General features: G+C 49.8%; 2 protein-coding genes across 21 annotated transcripts in view; both read right to left on the bottom strand.

The window, feature by feature from the left end:
• Positions 1 to 2,370, bottom strand: part of MAP1LC3A (microtubule associated protein 1 light chain 3 alpha) — a 63,961-nt gene extending 61,591 nt beyond the window's left edge. Inside the window, exon 1 of the mRNA XM_048962917.1 lies at positions 1,632 to 2,370. Within this exon, the coding sequence (XP_048818874.1) occupies positions 1,632 to 2,004 (373 nt within the window). The 5' untranslated portion in view covers positions 2,005 to 2,370. The remainder of the gene's footprint in view (positions 1 to 1,631) is intronic.
• The window catches only part of LOC125701229 (dynein light chain roadblock-type 1-like), a 59,247-nt gene that overhangs the window by 4,671 nt on the left and 34,622 nt on the right, over positions 1 to 19,954 (bottom strand). For 6 of the 20 annotated variants that reach the window (XM_048962924.1, XM_048962939.1, XM_048962922.1 and 3 more), the window contains 2 exons: positions 8,245 to 8,412; positions 5,288 to 5,814 (listed from right to left, as the gene is read on the bottom strand). The exons of 3 other annotated variants lie outside the window; for them this stretch is intronic. In XM_048962924.1, the coding sequence (XP_048818881.1) occupies positions 5,771 to 5,814; positions 8,245 to 8,412 (212 nt within the window). In that variant the 3' untranslated portion in view covers positions 5,288 to 5,770. Of the gene's footprint in view, positions 1 to 1,394; positions 1,549 to 5,287; positions 5,815 to 8,244; positions 8,413 to 8,931; positions 9,008 to 11,353; positions 11,377 to 13,926; positions 14,641 to 18,131; positions 18,659 to 19,954 lie in introns of those variants that run through there. 11 more of the 20 variants (XM_048962941.1, XM_048962944.1, XM_048962935.1 and 8 more) reach the window with 7 other exon arrangements.

The raw sequence follows: 19,954 nt of genomic DNA, 5'->3' as shown, positions 1-19,954 counted from the left end.
ACCTGGCAACGGGGCTGCATTTGTCAGGCACCGTGAGTAACCCCCTGCCCACCTCCCCAGCTGGGAGAGGTGATTTGTGTCAGCAAAAAAAAAGCATTAGTTCAGCCTAAGAACTGCCAGCAAACCTTCCACGGGGCTTTGGGAGCTTTCGGAGTAATGCAGACTGCTGCTATGATCACACAGCACCACCTGAGCTTGTTTTGACAAAGCAGAATTATTATCCTACACAGAAAACACAAACAACCAAAAAACAAACTTTAATTGCTTTGGCGGAGGCCTTGATTTCTTCTGAATGCTGGACTGCTTCCACTTGGGAGACAAGGAAAGAGAAAAAAAGCCCAGATAACTACAGGGTGTGAAAATGCTGAGTGATAAACAGCGGCTCTGTTCAGATGGAACTCTCTGTTCCATCTGAAAAAACGTCCTGTCTTCTTCATAAATGCATCTGAGCCCAAAGTCATCAAATACCTAAACAGACCTCAACAAATCTGCTTGGGTGCCAAGAAGCATCCAGACAGAACCACGCTGATTTTGAATCTCCTCTACCAACCAGCAGTTAACCCAACTCAGAGGAGGGGGAGCAGCTCTGGCAGCTCACAGCTGTTTGTTCAGGGATGTCTTCCGGAGCTGCACACAGAGGAGACTCCTCCCCAACACCTCACTCAGCCCCTGCCATCCACCGGGCAACAAAAACATCACCCAGAAAAACATCACGTACTGAATCTGAGCAGCAAACAAAACCTTAATCCCAACATAAGGCTGGGTGATGCAAGAGATAGCATCTGGGAAAGAGATGCGCTCTGTAAAAGGAAATCAGAATCTCCTCCTGTCAGACTCTTACATAAACTAATGGACATACAAGCCGCATATCAGCACGGCAGTTTTGCTTAGAAAACGTGAGCCACAGTCCCACAGCACTGCATGTCCCAACGAGCTGCTGCACTTCTTCACAAAAAGCTTCCATCCGCATTCCTTTATTTCCACACAGACTGAGCCCTAAGGCCACAATCACCCGCCGCAATCTGGACAGGAAGCATCCTGCCACGAATGTACAATTAGAAAAAAAAAAAGGATGTTCCGGGTTCCACAGAACATCAGCCTGAAGAAGCCGGTAATTAACACGGCCTTCCCTCCGGCTGTCTCGACCCGCAGCTCGGATACACAGACAGCCGAGAATCCCCGGCGTTCAGACACCGCAGCGGTGCAGGGCAGCGCCGCGGCCTTCCCCCGCACGGCTTCGGACGGTGCCGGCCGCCCCAGCGCCCCGCGGCTCCCAGCAGCTCCCTAGCGATCCCGGCGGCGCAGTTCCCGCCCCAGCAGCCCCGGCCCGCGCTCAGCACCGAAGCCGCGCAGCACGGCCTGAGGAGCGGCCCCGGCCCGACCGCATCACTCACCATCGCGACCCGCCGCTTCAGCGCCCAGTAACGGCCAGTAACGGCCCGCGCGCACGCGCCGCCGGCTCCACCGATCAGAGGGCGGGGCGCGCTGCTAAACCCGGAAGCACTCGTTCTGAGAGGGCTCAAGCGGCGTCGCCGCGGTAACGGTCGGGCCCGGCGTCGCCGCGGCACCGCACGGCCCCGGCCTCGCCTCACCCTCCGAGCGCCGCGCCCCCTCCCCGCCCGCTCGCTCACCGAAGGTGCGGCGCTGCTTGAAGGGCCGGTCCGAAGGCATGGCGGCGGCCGGGCCGGAGCGCAGTGCCGGCGGCGGCTCCGTATGGCGCGGCTGCGCGGGCTGCGGCGGAGCGGGCGGTGACGTCACCGCGGCAGGCGGGGCGGCGGAGGGCCGTGACGTCACCGTGACGTGCCTGCGGAGGGGCGGGGCCGCCTGTCCCGCTCTGATTACCTCAGAGTAATTAATGCTCATCTGAGCTGAATCTCCCCTCTTGTAGTTAAAGCCACCCCCCGTCCCACCACTCTGTGCCCATGGGTGAAGCCCCCACCCGCTCTGCTTCTTGCCCCTCGCACCCTGGAGCGGCCCATCCTGCTGTCTCACCCCGCTGCGCATGCTGCCTGCGTGCCTTGAAGACCAAATCACACCTACAAATAGAGCGGGCTATTTCTAGAGCTGTGAATGAATCAAACCCAGCAGCAAACAGCGACAACGTTTTGCACAGAGCCACACTTAACGTCCCCGTGAAGGCATGCTGCAATGAAAGCTGTGTTATGAAACAACGCCCTGTGGTGTACGACAGGCTGTGGAAACAGGCACACATGGAACACATCCCTGCTTCAAAGAGACATACAGGCTTCCGTGCATCTTTTAAAAATGCTCTGATTATCAAAAGGGTCCTTTTCATCAAAAAATGCAGAAGTGAAAGTTGCAGTACTGAGATAAAGCAAGTGGACTGACATTACAGACTGCAGGCTGACATGAAGAATTTGTTACTGTTATTAACCTGCTAAGCACTGACCATTTTTGATGAGGAACAGATGGACAGACCGACCCGGCGGGATCAAACCAGCCGCAGCAAGCCGTCCTGCAGCAACACAGGACCAACAGCCAGCTTTATACATGCTAGCATTCCTGCAGGGTGAGCCCCACTGGTGATAAGCACTCTGCACGTTTGTGACTCTACGGAAGCTCCCTGAGGAATGCTGTGGTGCTGCTGAAGTATATTTCTGCTGACACAGACCGTGATGATGCTCAGACTTCGGCAGCGATGGTTCTGTCAGAGCTCAGCGCCCCGCAGCCCCGCACACACAGCTCTGCTCAGGGCTAACTAACGGGCAGCCTGCCCTGCTGGAGGCCTTGCCTTCATTCCCTTCAGCTGTGCCTAGCAAAAGCTTTAATAAAGACAAGGTAAACAGATGTCCTGTATGTGAAAGAAGTGCTGCTCAATCACAGCGTATCTCAGGCAGACAAATAGCTGCTGAAAGATCCATATGTCCATAGCAGGCGAAAGACCTGTCTGAAGATCCACAGGTGTTTCCACTAGTCTGTCTTTTGCGATCTTTTGGGTGTTATCACCTCCATTCCTCTGCCAAGTCCTTATCTCGGTAGGAGGCTGGGCCTCAAGTGCTGCTGCTTGCAGCGCAGAGCCGTAACTCAAACCCCTTTCATCAGCTTGTTAACGCACCAGGGTTTGTTTGCTCAGTCTTTGCAGCAGTGCTTCCTCTGCCTTCAGAGGGATCCGTTTCCCAAAGACAGCAAGTCAGGCCGTTCTGCAGTTGTAACACAGAACAGCTCAAAGCCACAGAGCGCAAGTGTTTTCCAAGCCAGTCTTTGAGTCAGTGTTCTCTGTTTTCAGGCTACGAAAAAGAGCCTAGAAGCATAATGCATATTCTTCTGTCTTCTTCAATTTGCTGTTGTCAATAGTTTTACCTGAATGTCAGTAATTCCCATGACTGACTAGGCCCAGGCGCAGCAAACACAGGTAAGCAGCAAAACATCACCCAGACTCTTTCCTGGCCTTCACTTTTCTACAGCCAACCTTACTGAAGACCTCCCTGACACCTATGCAGAGCAATTCCTTCCTGTCAGATCTCTGGGACTCTTCTGATGCTCCAGATCCAAGAAGCTTTATCTCCATAATACGTATGTTATGTGTATATATACATATGTATGTACATGTATATGTAATACTTTAAAAGAGAGTATTGTTCTTCACCTTGATCCACCCTACTTGAAAAATAAAAATGAAACAACTTTGATTCACCTGGTGTAAAATTGGCAATAGCGTAACATAAACAAGGCCCTGCCCTCACCAGCTGGATGTGGCACCCCAAAATCAGCTTCAAGACCCTTTTATTCAAGTTCCTCAATACATTCAAAGTCAGATAGGGAACAGCACCTTGGAATACACACACACACACATATAATCAATTTCACTGGAAGTTTATGCTCTCATTTACGGCCTCAATGCAATGCAGAAAGCATGCATGATCTTCGTTGTTCAACTGGCTGCCTACAGGCTCTTAGGGGAAAACAAACATCCCTCTGTCCTAAAGGCAGACAGGATACAGATAGGATGGCAGGATAGTTACCTTAAGGAAGAGTCAAATAGAATGCTGGGCACCAAAAACTCTTCAGCACTAAGAGTAGCAGTCGCACCTCCCAGGGAAAGCGAAAACACACCAGCAGGTCACAGCCTGCAGGGAAACGTTTCTCCGGCCACAAACAATAAAAAAGAAAGGAAACAACTGAAGACATGTTTTTCTTCTGCCTTGCCTCATTATTCAGATATTATCCAGAGCTTCCAGCTTGCTGGAAGTAATTTTCTGGAGACAATATTTAATTAAATTGTAACAGATGGCATGTTTCGTATAAGCTGCTGGGTATCAAATCAAAATTAAATACTAAAAGTCAGCGTATGCGTGCTATGTGAGTTAGACTTCTAACCTAGGAGATGGATGTTTACATTAATCATTGCTTGGCACAGAACCTGACTGCAGGGAGGCACCAGTTTGGTGTGGTCAGACATCTGATGGGAGAAACAGTTCACGAACTGAGCAGCAGCCAACCCTGAGTCACAGTGATGACAGCCGAGGTGCTCAAAATATGAACAAGTTCTTAAAATACCAAAGAATATGGACAGGCAGGTGCTGCAGGACTGACCATAGGAGCGATTTCAAGTTAGGATTTCTGTTCTCTTCTGAAAACATTTCTGGCTTTTACGGTCAAAAACACCATCTAAAAAAATAGAAACGGTCTGTAAATTAATGCCCAAGTCTGAAAACACATTATAAAATGCTGAACATCCAGGTGACCTTTGCTGCTTAGTCACCACATACACACCACAGAACTTTCTGCTCTGAAATGCAGAAAAGCGTCCAAACCAACACCAACGTTTTTACTAACAGACTCCAAAACTTTACTGCAGCCAATTGCCCGGTTGATCCCATAACCTGCTGAGATCACACAGATTCTAATTCTGTTCCCAGGTGTAAAACCAGGCACTAACCAGGCATTACCCCGTGTTCCCAGCACTGCCTGTAGCTTCCAGAAGGCAGATCTGAACACAGGCTGGGCACTTCTGCTCCTGAACTGCGACAGCTGAGAGCTCCAACAGAGCCTCGATGTCTGCATTCAGGCACAGCACCTCTGTTGCTGCCTGAGACAACAAAGAGACGTGATGGAAAGACACTCCAACCTCTCAGGCAATTATAAGCATGTAGCACATGTATTTTCAGTGGATCACTGTTCAGAGAAAGCAGCAGAGAGGTAAAACGCCCTACAAAGGTTCTACTTTTTGAAGGAAAAAAAACAAAAAAACAAAAAAAACAAAAAACAATTGTGACAATGATTGAATTCCTTACAAGACAAGGAAAAACAAGACAAAAGCCATCACTGATGACACTTTTTAAATTTAATATGACCAGACTTTTTCAAGTAACATAAAATAAGAGAGAACAACAGGACAGGAAGGTTTCATACTTAGTCATTCAAAAGTAACAGTGTAAGAGCTCAACTCTACTAATGGTGACAGGATCATGGAAATGTACAGAGAATAATCTTGTAGAATGTTACTAGGGTTTTCTGTGTTATGTTGTCAACTATTAAAAGCATCTGTTGCATTTTTATTTTACTTTTTTTCACTGCCAAGGTCACCAGGTTCTAATTCACCATTTCCTTCTCAAAATGACGAGTGATCCCAAAAGAAGCCATTTTTCTATGTGTCAAAAGCATACAGACAACAAGAACACCTGCTTTGGTTCCTCCAAAACATCGCAGAAGTGGCACAACAGAGTTAATACCAGAGCTCTACACTTTAGCATTAAATTAAAAAAAAGAAAGTAGGGCAAAGGGAAAAAAGCAGATCCAGTGAGTGGAATCATTCGTTTGTATTCTGGATGACAATCAAGAAGTAGTCTTTTTCTGGAAGGGAAAAGAAAAAAAAACAAATTATTCTCTCATTGTTGATATTGATTCACAAAGAAAAGCATCCCTGTTGCTAAATACAGGAACTTCCAGCTTTGTCTCTTTCTCGTATCTCACTGATACGCTGTCCTGACATTCATCCCCAGTGATCAGAACAGGTTTGACGTGTTGGATCACTTATCTGAGTCTCGTGGTGGAAAAGTCTCACATGCTCAAGAGCCAAATTTAACACCGTTCATCCCTAATAAACGAGAATAACTGACACGTGCAATGACTTAAGCAAACTAGGCAGCGCAAGACAGCGATTTCCCATATCTCACAGCCAGGCTGCTGGACCAAAGGGGCTCCAGCTGCATTTGTTCTGGAGTAATGGTTATTTCTCTTTCCATCTTTCGTATGGAAATGAGAGGATGCACCAGCACAAACCCCAGAGCCTCTCTTCCCCAAGCACTGCTCCGACCAGCTCCTGCACAGCTGCCTGCTGGAGCACCAGCCTCCTTCTTTGCCTCCCCACCAGCAGAATGCCACTACAGTCCACAGGAACAAAGCTGAGTTCTTGCACCATTAATGCAACTCATCCCTGTTTCATAGCTGGCTGAAATACCGAGGAGTACCTCCAGAAAGAAGGCTGCTGCCACATTCTGTGACCCAGTACAGCTCCATGTTAAAATCCTTTCCTCTGAGCCAGAAGTGGAACGAGTACTCACAGGTACTGAGTGAGCCAGCTAGGACAGAAGCCCTCCTGCACTTCATGTACGAGAGGGAAGGCCCTATGGGAGCTGTGACAGCAGGCAGCCGTCGTGGCCACAGGGATCATGAAGTGGTTGAGTTCAACACTTTTAGTGTAAGGAGGAAAAAAAAAGGCAGAATTGTCACCACAAGCTTTTAAAGAGAGCAAACTTTAAGCTTCTCAGGGAGCAAATTAGCAGTGTTCCCTACAATTCTGCTCTCCAGTATCCAGGGGCCCAGGAGAGCTGGTCACTTCTCAAGAAACGCCTTTCAAAAGCCTGCGAGCAGGCAATGCCACTGTGCCATGTGCCAAGCAAGTGGGGCAGCTGGCCTGGCTGAAGAGGGAACACCTGGAACTGGGGCAAAACAAGAAAGCACACAGCATCTGGAAGCAAGGTCTGGTTTCAGAGGGAGAGTACAGAGCTGCAGTTCGGATCTGCAGGGAGAAAACAAGAAAAGCCAAAGCTGTACTTGAGTTGATGCTGAGCAGTGTGGTGTGAGACAACAAAAAGCCTTTTGCAAGTTTGTCAGCAGCAAGAGGAGGTCAAAGGAAAACAGGGGACTGATACTTGGGGTGAAAGGTCACCTCACAGGTGGAGATGTCTAACGCCTTTTCTGCCTCAGTATTTAACAACAGCAACAGATCTTGGTTTGCCCGGACCTCTGAGTTGGAGGACATCACAGGGGAAGCAGTAACTTTCAATTAGCAGACATTACAATTGTAGGGATGAGGCTGTACCAGCTGAACGGCCATGGTCCATGGAGTTTGGCAGGACTTGCTTCTGAGGGAATTAGCAGATGTTACAGCTAAGTGGCTGGAGCAGCTCAGTGGGAAGGGACCGAGGGCACAGGTGGCAGCAGGCTCAGCAAGAGCCAGCAGTGTGCCCTGGCAGCTGAGAGGCAAACGTTTTGGGGTGTATTACACAAAGCACAACCAACAGGTCAAAAGAGGTGATTCTTCCACCATATTTAGCACTGGTGTGGCCTCAGCTTGAACACTGTGTACAGCCCTGGGCTCCACAACATTGCAGGGTTACTGAGGTTCTTGGAAGCATCCTGAGGAGGACACAGAGCAGCAGGAAAACGAGTGCTGTGAGGAGAGCCTGAGGGCACTGGGGTTGCCTGGTCTGAAGAACAGGAGGCTGAGAGGCGGCCTCACCGTGCCCTGCAGCCCCTGAGGAGGGGGAGCAGAGGGAGCAGCTGGGATCTGCTGCTGGGAACCAAGGACAGGACGTGCAGTGATGGTCCAACCTTGTGCCAGTTTCCAATTGAACTATCCCATGTCAATGCATGACACTGGTTTGTAAGTTCAGCACTCAGCTAGGTGAAACTGGTCTCAAAACATTTCCTTCCGACTTTCTGGATTCCATATTGAAAAACACAAAGCATGAGAGGCTGCAACACGCTGTCAAATGCTAATTAACCATTTCTACTCCGAGAAAATTAAACGAGGAAAGTGATTTCGCACTCTGCGGCATGAAAAAGCAAGCTAAGGTCAGTGATAAAATTTCCAACTGAAGAAAGCAATGAAGGGCAAAGCCTTTGGAAAAGAACAGAGTGGGTAACATGAATAAAAGCAGCATGCAGAACTCATTTCTCAGGCTCACAGCATCTCTACTGCAGAGAAGCCAACAGGCGACTCTGGCAGACGTCACGAGAGAAGTATCTGCTGGGTGCTGTCAGCCTGCTTCCTCTTACCTGGAGCAATCATGATTTCATTTTTCTTGGAGCGGATCCGCAGGAAGGTGAGGTCATTTTGGGGATCGATGTCACGCACGATGCTCCTTGCCATCACGATGAAGTGCTGCAGTAGGCCAGCATACTGAAGGGTTGTGGTGTTGTCCATAGTGCTTATGATAGGAATACCTGCAAGAAGCCACCACGGGGACAGCAAGGGTCAGTAACACAGCTTTTGAACCAACTCCCTCCAGGTATCACCGTATCCAACTGCAGTGGCCAGTGAACCTGAGTATGGGTTAGAGAGCTAAAACAGGGGGGTGGGAGCAGGAGTGCTCTTTTGAAAGCTTAAAAGAAGAGCATGAACAGAAGTAAGACAGAGAGGTTAAGTTCTGCAACCACAGATGAAGGTGAGAATAACTGCTTCCCTCTACTAACATCAGTGGTTTCCTTTTGCTTTGCCAGTTACTCATCTGAGATGTATAAACAGATAAATAAAAACAAAAATAAGTGTTTTAGGGGGAGAGTGGAAACATCTGCCATGTTTTCTAAGGATTATTTCTAGAAAACATTTGGCTTAAACTGACACACAATTTTAACAGCTGAGCTTAAGTACAGGAAAATCTCTGCTGAGAGAGACATCAACTGCAACTCCTTAAAAAGCACGAGTGGTGTAAGTTATGATCTGAGAAAACAGACTGACAGTACCTCCAGAATTAACAACAATGATTCCTTGCACTCCTTTCTGGCTCTGAATTCGCTTCAGCATTTCTTCTACCTCAGCCTGCAAAAAACAGCGCAAATCAAAAGATCACAGGTGCTGGTTGCCTTCAACTAAAGCCTCACAACAATGTGCCTGACAGTAAAGATGCACAAAGATGACACACAGACACGGCCTGTACCTTTCCAAAAAGCACTGTGTGCTTTAGTACTGTTTTCTCTGCCTGGTCTTTTTAGTTGGTTTCCACTCATTTTGGATATCAGGGGGAAGTTCTTTCCAGAGAGAGTGGTGAGGTGCTGGAGCAGCTGCCCAGAGAGGCTGCGGATGCCCCATCTCTGCAGGTGTTCAAAACCACATTGGATGGAGCCCTGGGCAGCCTGGTCTGGTGCCAGATCTGGAGGTTGGCGGTGCTGCCTGTGGCAGGGGGTTGGAACTTGATGATCCTTAGGCTTTTTTCCAACCCAAGCCATCCTATGATCTGTCTGAGTAATCTTCAGTCGTTTGTGATTACAATCTTGTGCAAACTTGGAACTCTCTTTTAATTTTACCCTCTCCTCCTCCCAACCCTCCTGCAGCCCCATGAATGAGCTCCTTACTGCTGGCTCACACAGGGAAGACTTCTTAGACTGCTACAGTATAGGCACAGAGCAAAATTTGTGTACCTACAAATGGAATTCATGAGCAAAACAGAATAATGCACGCTCTACATGCAAAACTATCCTCCCTTTTCTCAAACCAGCGCTAAGAGGAATTAAAAACATAAAAAGCAAAAGGAAGAAGTGATCCGTGCTCTTTATTTAGAATTACTGTTGGTGTAGGGATCACTACTTTGGAAAATCAACTCCCCCAGAGATAAAAGAAAAAAAGATGACTGAAGGCCCAAGCATCAGTTTTTATGTTTTTGATTCCCTGTAAAGGAAACACAGGCGTGCTGCACATTTCAGATCCTGCAAGACCTGGCACAGAACAAAAGAATCAGCTAAAGTCATGGGAAAGGCCAGAGCTACAGGGGGCACCTGGCAACGGGGCTGCATTTGTCAGGCACCGTGAGTAACCCCCTGCCCACCTCCCCAGCTGGGAGAGGTGATTTGTGTCAGCAAAAAAAAAGCATTAGTTCAGCCTAAGAACTGCCAGCAAACCTTCCACGGGGCTTTGGGAGCTTTCGGAGTAATGCAGACTGCTGCTATGATCACACAGCACCACCTGAGCTTGTTTTGACAAAGCAGAATTATTATCCTACACAGAAAACACAAACAACCAAAAAACAAACTTTAATTGCTTTGGCGGAGGCCTTGATTTCTTCTGAATGCTGGACTGCTTCCACTTGGGAGACAAGGAAAGAGAAAAAAAGCCCAGATAACTACAGGGTGTGAAAATGCTGAGTGATAAACAGCGGCTCTGTTCAGATGGAACTCTCTGTTCCATCTGAAAAAACGTCCTGTCTTCTTCATAAATGCATCTGAGCCCAAAGTCATCAAATACCTAAACAGACCTCAACAAATCTGCTTGGGTGCCAAGAAGCATCCAGACAGAACCACGCTGATTTTGAATCTCCTCTACCAACCAGCAGTTAACCCAACTCAGAGGAGGGGGAGCAGCTCTGGCAGCTCACAGCTGTTTGTTCAGGGATGTCTTCCGGAGCTGCACACAGAGGAGACTCCTCCCCAACACCTCACTCAGCCCCTGCCATCCACCAGGCAACAAAAACATCACCCAGAAAAACATCACGTACTGAATCTGAGCAGCAAACAAAACCTTAATCCCAACATAAGGCTGGGTGATGCAAGAGATAGCATCTGGGAAAGAGATGCGCTCTGTAAAAGGAAATCAGAATCTCCTCCTGTCAGACTCTTACATAAACTAATGGACATACAAGCCGCATATCAGCACGGCAGTTTTGCTTAGAAAACGTGAGCCACAGTCCCACAGCACTGCATGATCCCAACGAGCTGCTGCACTTCTTCACAAAAAGCTTCCATCCGCATTCCTTTATTTCCACACAGACTGAGCCCTAAGGCCACAATCACCCGCCGCAATCTGGACAGGAAGCATCCTGCCACGAATGTACAATTAGAAAAAAAAAAAGGATGTTCCGGGTTCCACAGAACATCAGCCTGAAGAAGCCGGTAATTAACACGGCCTTCCCTCCGGCTGTCTCGACCCGCAGCTCGGATACACAGACAGCCGAGAATCCCCGGCGTTCAGACACCGCAGCGGTGCAGGGCAGCGCCGCGGCCTTCCCCCGCACGGCTTCGGGCGGTGCCGGCCGCCCCAGCGCCCCGCGGCTCCCAGCAGCTCCCTAGCGATCCCGGCGCCGCAGTTCCCGCCCCAGCAGGCCCGGCCCGCGCTCAGCACCGAAGCCGCGCAGCACGGCCTGAGGAGCGGCCCCGGCCCGACCGCATCACTCACCATCGCGACCCGCCGCCTCAGCGCCCAGTAACGGCCAGTAATGCCCCGCGCGCACGCGCCGCCGGCTCCACCAATCAGAGGGCGGGGCGCGCTGCTAAACCCGGAAGCACGCGTTCTGAGAGGGGTCTAGCGCGTCGCCGCGGTAACGGTCGGGCCCGGCTTGCCGTACTTCAATCTCATACTAGACCGGCCGTGGCCCTGAAGAGACGCAGCCTCAAGGAACACATGTACAAAGAGACGGCAGCCGGTTACTGGAGCACGTGGGAGCAGGGAGCTGTGCAGGCACGAGAGCCAGGCAGGAACTCCTTCCTTTTTTCTTGCAGCCTGTTCCCAAACAACCTTCTGAAGACAAGGGGCATCAGACAGCTCCAAGAGCACAACAAACCCAGCAGGTGACACAAACAGACGATGCATGGAATGCTGCTGTGGGAGTGCCAGGGCTGCTGATCCTACCGTCAGCAGCACCTCCACCCTGCTGGTTCAGTGGATACTTCATGCTTTTTGTGCAAAGACAATGTTAAATAATCAACAAAATACATGCAGGCTGTATTTTGTATTATTGCTGGCTATTGGTCAGGAGCTTTTCTTTAAAAACAAAAACAAAATAAAAAATAATCAGCATTTGTGGTCTGTATACCTCACTGGCATTTGTCGTCGGCATCTGTTCACCTTCTATCATCCATTCAGCATTTTCGTAAGTGCTGTTAGTCAGCCCCACATCAGCTCACGTCACACAATGCCCTTGGCAAGTAACACAGGCAGATAGAGACAGCCAGGCACCAAAAAGCAGCAGCAAACCTCATGTCAGGGCTCTCAGCTCTTGCAGCACCATTACATGAACCCTCCTATCACGGTGTGCAGACGAGCCAACCCACTGAACAGCCCCAGCTCCAGGCCAAATATGAAGCATAACAGTTATGACAAGCGCAGGACGGCACGTGGGACACTGTCCATTAGTGGTCTTCTCACTGGTATAAGCGTGGCCAGCTCACACTTGGTGAGTCACAGAATCACTGAATGGTTTGGGCTGGAAGGGACCTCAAAGATCACCTATTTCCAGCCCCTTTGCCGTGGGCAGGGCTGCCAACCACTCCATCAGGTTGCCCAGGGCCCCATCCATGGCCGTGGGCACCTCCAGGAACAGGGCAACCCCAGCTCTGGGCAGCAATGCCAGTGCTGTATCGCCCTCTCAGAGAAAAACTCTTCCCTGACATCTAATCTGAATCTTCCCTCTAGTTTAAACTGCTCCTCCTTGTCCTCTCATCATCTACCCGTGTAAAAAGTTCATTTTCCTCCTGTTTATAACCTCCCTTTAAATTGTGCAAGCCTGCAATGAGGTCTCCCTGCAGCCTTCCCTCCTCCAGGTGGAACACTCCCAGCTCCCTAGCCTGTCTCCATAGCAGAGGTGCTCCAGCCCTCTGAGCACCTTTGTGTCCTCCTCTGGACCCGCTGCTGCAGCTCCGTGCCCTTCCTGTGCCAGCAGCCTCACGGCTGGATGCAGTACGGAGGTGGGGTCTCACAGGGACAGAGCGGAGATGGACAATCCCCTTTCTCACCCCGCTGCCACCTGGTGAAGGCTGCTCTTCAGTTCTATGCGCCGCTCTCCCTGCTTGCTGCCTTTCCTGTACCAGAAGTACGCTGCCAGAAGTGAAGGCAAACTCCCAGAAAACCGCACCTGGGATGGGAGCATTCAGCCCAAAGATGCTCTCCTCATAGGAAGCACCGCAGGGTCAGCAGGCGGCCGCACATGGGCTGCAGCCAGGACACCCCGTTCCTGTGACACAGACCACAGCTTCATTCTGGGAACTGTTCTGGACTCCTACCACGCATCTGACTAAGCAGAATGCAGCTCCCTCAGCATCCACGGGCAGGTTTGTACATGGCAGCTGAGGGGCTCCGTCAGACCTCACCTCCAACCCAAAGACACTGCCACAGACACAGCAGGGAGCACAACCCCCAGCAGGCACCCATGTTTACTTTCTCCAGCAGGCGGTTACGAAGGGTGTCATTTAGGATGCTGCTGCTTATAATAAAAAGCTTCTGAGAAGGGCTGCGGGTCGCTGGGCTCAGCCGCCCGGCCGGCAAAGGTCAGAAGCAGCAGCAGCTCCAGCAGCCCGCACTGCCGGGCCCGGCACAGCGCTGCGCCCCGTGCGGGAACCGCCGCCTCATCGGACATTTCCCACCGCCTCCATTCAGCAAAACGCCGCTTTCCAGGCGAGCCCGGAACCCGCCGGGCCTCGGCAGCGCGGCACGGCGCCCTCGGCGAGCCGGGCGGGGGCACCGGGGCGATTTGCGAAGAGGCGACCGCCCTCCGGCAGCCCAAAGGACCGCGGCGTGAGCGGCTCTGCCCGCCGGCTCGCCCCGCACGACACGCAGCGGGCCGAGCGCGGATCCGGGCGGCACAACGATGGGAAACGAGGGCAGCGCGGTGCGCTCTGCGGGTTGCGCTCAGCGCCGCGAGGAGAAGGCACAGCCCGGCCGGAGGGCACAGCCCGCCCCGCGGCACCGCGCGGCCCCGGCCTCGCCTCACCCTCCGAGCGCCGCGCCCCCTCCCCGCCCGCTCGCTCGCTCACCGAAGGTGCGGCGCTGCTTGAAGGGCCGGTCCGAAGGCATGGCGGCGGCCGGGCCGGAGCGCAGTGCCGGCGGCGGCTCCGTATGGCGCGGCTGCGCGGGCTGCGGCGGAGCGGGCGGTGACGTCACCGCGGCAGGCGGGGCGGCGGAGGGCCGTGACGTCACCGTGACGTGCCTGCGGAGGGGCGGGGCCGCCTGTCCCGCTCTGATTACCTCAGAGTAATTAATGCTCATCTGAGCTGAATCTCCCCTCTTGTAGTTAAAGCCACCCCCCGTCCCACCACTCTGTGCCCATGGGTGAAGCCCCCACCCGCTCTGCTTCTTGCCCCTCGCACCCTGGAGCGGCCCATCCTGCTGTCTCACCCCGCTGCGCATGCTGCCTGCGTGCCTTGAAGACCAAATCACACCTACAAATAGAGCGGGCTATTTCTAGAGCTGTGAATGAATCAAACCCAGCAGCAAACAGCGACAACGTTTTGCACAGAGCCACACTTAACGTCCCCGTGAAGGCATGCTGCAATGAAAGCTGTGTTATGAAACAACGCCCTGTGGTGTACGACAGGCTGTGGAAACAGGCACACATGGAACACATCCCTGCTTCAAAGAGACATACAGGCTTCCGTGCATCTTTTAAAAATGCTCTGATTATCAAAAGGGTCCTTTTCATCAAAAAATGCAGAAGTGAAAGTTGCAGTACTGAGATAAAGCAAGTGGACTGACATTACAGACTGCAGGCTGACATGAAGAATTTGTTACTGTTATTAACCTGCTAAGCACTGACCATTTTTGGTGAGGAACAGATGGACAGACCGACCCGGCGGGATCAAACCAGCCGCAGCAAGCCGTCCTGCAGCAACACAGGACCAACAGGCAGCTTTATACATGCTAGCATTCCTGCAGGGTGAGCCCCACTGGTGATAAGCACTCTGCACGTTTGTGACTCTACGGAAGCTCCCTGAGGAATGCTGTGGTGCTGCTGAAGTATATTTCTGCTGACACAGACCGTGATGATGCTCAGACTTCGGCAGCGATGGTTCTGTCAGAGCTCAGCGCCCCGCAGCCCCGCACACACAGCTCTGCTCAGGGCTAACTAACGGGCAGCCTGCCCTGCTGGAGGCCTTGCCTTCATTCCCTTCAGCTGTGCCTAGCAAAAGCTTTAATAAAGACAAGGTAAACAGATGTCCTGTATGTGAAAGAAGTGCTGCTCAATCACAGCGTATCTCAGGCAGACAAATAGCTGCTGAAAGATCCATATGTCCATAGCAGGCGAAAGACCTGTCTGAAGATCCACAGGTGTTTCCACTAGTCTGTCTTTTGCGATCTTTTGGGTGTTATCACCTCCATTCCTCTGCCAAGTCCTTATCTCAGTAGGAGGCTGGGCCTCAAGTGCTGCTGCTTGCAGCGCAGAGCCGTAACTCAAACCCCTTTCATCAGCTTGTTAACGCACCAGGGTTTGTTTGCTCAGTCTTTGCAGCAGTGCTTCCTCTGCCTTCAGAGGGATCCGTTTCCCAAAGACAGCAAGTCAGGCCGTTCTGCAGTTGTAACACAGAACAGCTCAAAGCCACAGAGCGCAAGTGTTTTCCAAGCCAGTCTTTGAGTCAGTGTTCTCTGTTTTCAGGCTACGAAAAAGAGCCTAGAAGCATAATGCATATTCTTCTGTCTTCTTCAATTTGCTGTTGTCAATAGTTTTACCTGAATGTCAGTAATTCCCATGACTGACTAGGCCCAGGCGCAGCAAACACAGGTAAGCAGCAAAACATCACCCAGACTCTTTCCTGGCCTTCACTTTTCTACAGCCAACCTTACTGAAGACCTCCCTGACACCTATGCAGAGCAATTCCTTCCTGTCAGATCTCTGGGGCTCTTCTGATGCTCCAGATCCAAGAAGCTCTATCTCCATAATACGTATGTTATGTGTATATATACATATGTATGTACATGTATATGTAATACTTTAAAAGAGAGTATTGTTCTTCACCTTGATCCACCCTACTTGAAAAATAAAAATGAAACAACTTTGATTCACCTGGTGTAAAATTGGCAATAGCGTAACATAAGGCCCTGCCCTCCCCAGCTGGATGTGGCACCCCAAAATCAGCTTCAAGACCCTTTTATTCAAGTTCCTCAATACATTCAAAGTCAGATAGGGAACAGCACCTTGGAATACACACACACACACATATAATCAATTTCACTGGAAGTTTATGCTCTCATTTACGGCCTCAATGCAATGCAGAAAGCATGCATGATCTTCGTTGTTCAACTGGCTGCCTACAGGCTCTTAGGGGAAAACAAACATCCCTCTGTCCTAAAGGCAGACAGGATACAGATAGGATGGCAGGATAGTTACCTTAAGGAAGAGTCAAATAGAATGCTGGGCACCAAAAACTCTTCAGCACTAAGAGTAGCAGTCGCACCTCCCAGGGAAAGCGAAAACACACCAGCAGGTCACAGCCTGCAGGGAAACGTTTCTCCGGCCACAAACAATAAAAAAGAAAGGAAACAACTGAAGACATGTTTTTCTTCTGCCTTGCCTCATTATTCAGATATTATCCAGAGCTTCCAGCTTGCTGGAAGTAATTTTCTGGAGACAATATTTAATTAAATTGTAACAGATGGCATGTTTCGTATAAGCTGCTGGGTATCAAATCAAAATTAAATACTAAAAGTCAGCGTATGCGTGCTATGTGAGTTAGACTTCTAACCTAGGAGATGGATGTTTACATTAATCATTGCTTGGCACAGAACCTGACTGCAGGGAGGCACCAGTTTGGTGTGGTCAGACATCTGATGGGAGAAACAGTTCACGAACTGAGCAGCAGCCAACCCTGAGTCACAGTGATGACAGCCGAGGTGCTCAAAATATGAACAAGTTCTTAAAATACCAAAGAATATGGACAGGCAGGTGCTGCAGGACTGACCATAGGAGCGATTTCAAGTTAGGATTTCTGTTCTCTTCTGAAAACATTTCTGGCTTTTACGGTCAAAAACACCATCTAAAAAAATAGAAACGGTCTGTAAATTAATGCCCAAGTCTGAAAACACATTATAAAATGCTGAACATCCAGGTGACCTTTGCTGCTTAGTCACCACATACACACCACAGAACTTTCTGCTCTGAAATGCAGAAAAGCGTCCAAACCATCACCAACGTTTTTACTAACAGACTCCAAAACTTTACTGCAGCCAATTGCCCGGTTGATCCCATAACCTGCTGAGATCACACAGATTCTAATTCTGTTCCCAGGTGTAAAACCAGGCACTAACCAGGCATCACCCCGTGTTCCCAGCACCGCCTGTAGCTTCCAGAAGGCAGATCTGAACACAGGCTGGGCACTTCTGCTAACACGGATTTGTCAGGCAGGAGCAATCCCTCGCCAGCACAAGCAGCAGCATCCCCCAGTAAGGCTGCAGTTACTGAATCAAGGGAAATCCTTTCGTGCTGATAGAACTGCCATCACATAACTTCTAGGTCAGAGGGGTGAAAAGGAGGGAGCCCAGCAGGCAAGATGGAACAGCTCACTGCACAGCCCTCCCATCCCATGGGACAGAGCAGCCTGGGGAGGAACAGGGCTCTCGGAGCGCTGCACGCTGCTGATGCCGCTCCCAGTACTGAGCTGAGCACACAAAGGAAATGCAGCACAAGACAATATGCACCATTTTTTAACGTGGGCTGTGGCATTCTGCAGAGCGCAAGGACATTTCAGTACAAGGCAGAGCTGTGTCTGCCACATGGGACAAACTGGTGACACAAACACCGGGCACAAACCCTTCAACTCTGCATGCAGTTACAAGACCTTTTCAAGGCTACAGAAAAACATTTTCTTTATTATTTCGGAGGAACCAGGTAACATTTTTATCTTTAATAACATGCACAGAAAAATGACGAGAGCAAGGATCAGATGAAAGCAGCTCCTGAACTGCGACAGCTGAGAGCTCCAACAGAGCCTCGATGTCTGCATTCAGGCACAGCACCTCTGTTGCTGCCTGAGACAACAAAGAGACGTGGAGGAAAGACACTCCAACCTCTCAGGCAATTATAAGCATGTAGCACATGTATTTTCAGTGGATCACTGTTCAGAGAAAGCAGCAGAGAGGTAAAACGCCCTACAAAGGTTCTACTTTTTGAAGGAAAAAAAACAAAAAACAATTGTGACAATGATTGAATTCCTTACAAGACAAGGAAAAACAAGACAAAAGCCATCACTGATGACACTTTTTAAATTTAATATGACCAGACTTTTTCAAGTAACATAAAATAAGAGAGAACAACAGGACAGGAAGGTTTCATACTTAGTCATTCAAAAGTAACAGTGTAAGAGCTCAACTCTACTAATGGTGACAGGATCATGGAAATGTACAGAGAATAATCTTGTAGAATGTTACTAGGGTTTTCTGTGTTATGTTGTCAACTATTAAAAGCATCTGTTGCATTTTTATTTTACTTTTTTTCACTGCCAAGGTCACCAGGTTCTAATTCACCATTTCCTTCTCAAAATGACGAGTGATCCCAAAAGAAGCCATTTTTCTATGTGTCAAAAGCATACAGACAACAAGAACACCTGCTTTGGTTCCTCCAAAACATCGCAGAAGTGGCACAACAGAGTTAATACCAGAGCTCTACACTTTAGCATTAAATTAAAAAAAAGAAAGTTGGGCAAAGGGAAAAAAGCAGATCCAGTGAGTGGAATCATTCGTTTGTATTCTGGATGGCAATCGAGAAGCAGTCTTTTTCTGGAAGGGAAAAGAAAAAAAAACAAATTATTCTCTCATTGTTGATATTGATTCACAAAGAAAAGCATCCCTGTTGCTAAATACAGGAACTTCCAGCTTTGTCTCTTTCTCGTATCTCACTGATACGCTGTCCTGACATTCATCCCCAGTGATCAGAACAGGTTTGACGTGTTGGATCACTTATCTGAGTCTCGTGGTGGAAAAGTCTCACATGCTCAAGAGCCAAATTTAACACCGTTCATCCCTAATAAACGAGAATAACTGACACGTGCAATGACTTAAGCAAACTAGGCAGCGCAAGACAGCGATTTCCCATATCTCACAGCCAGGCTGCTGGACCGAAGGGGCTCCAGCTGCATTTGTTCTGGAGTAATGGTTATTTCTCTTTCCATCTTTCGTATGGAAATGAGAGGATGCACCAGCACAAACCCCAGAGCCTCTCTTCCCCAAGCACTGCTCCGACCAGCTCCTGCACAGCTGCCTGCTGGAGCACCAGCCTCCTTCTTTGCCTCCCCACCAGCAGAATGCCACTACAGTCCACAGGAACAAAGCTGAGTTCTTGCACCATTAATGCAACTCATCCCTGTTTCATAGCTGGCTGAAATACCGAGGAGTACCTCCAGAAAGAAGGCTGCTGCCACATTCTGTGACCCAGTACAGCTCCATGTTAAAATCCTTTCCTCTGAGCCAGAAGTGGAACGAGTACTCACAGGTACTGAGTGAGCCAGCTAGGACAGAAGCCCTCCTGCACTTCATGTATGAGAGGGAAGGCCCTATGGGAGCTGTGACAGCAGGCAGCCGTCGTGGCCACAGGGATCATGAAGTGGTTGAGTTCAACACTTTTAGTGTAAGGAGGAAAAAAAAAGGCAGAATTGTCACCACAAGCTTTTAAAGAGAGCAAACTTTAAGCTTCTCAGGGAGCAAATTAGCAGTGTTCCCTACAATTCTGCTCTCCAGTATCCAGGGGCCCAGGAGAGCTGGTCACTTCTCAAGAAACGCCTTTCAAAAGCCTGCGAGCAGGCAATGCCACTGTGCCATGTGCCAAGCAAGTGGGGCAGCTGGCCTGGCTGAAGAGGGAACACCTGGAACTGGGGCAAAACAAGAAAGCACACAGCATCTGGAAGCAAGGTCTGGTTTCAGAGGGAGAGTACAGAGCTGCAGTTCGGATCTGCAGGGAGAAAACAAGAAAAGCCAAAGCTGTACTTGAGTTGATGCTGAGCAGTGTGGTGTGAGACAACAAAAAGCCTTTTGCAAGTTTGTCAGCAGCAAGAGGAGGTCAAAGGAAAACAGGGGACT

Source organism: Lagopus muta, chromosome 16 (genome assembly GCF_023343835.1).
Source record: "Lagopus muta isolate bLagMut1 chromosome 16, bLagMut1 primary, whole genome shotgun sequence".
Taxonomy (NCBI): Eukaryota; Metazoa; Chordata; class Aves; order Galliformes; family Phasianidae; genus Lagopus; species Lagopus muta.
This window is presented reverse-complemented; position numbering and strand designations above follow the sequence as displayed.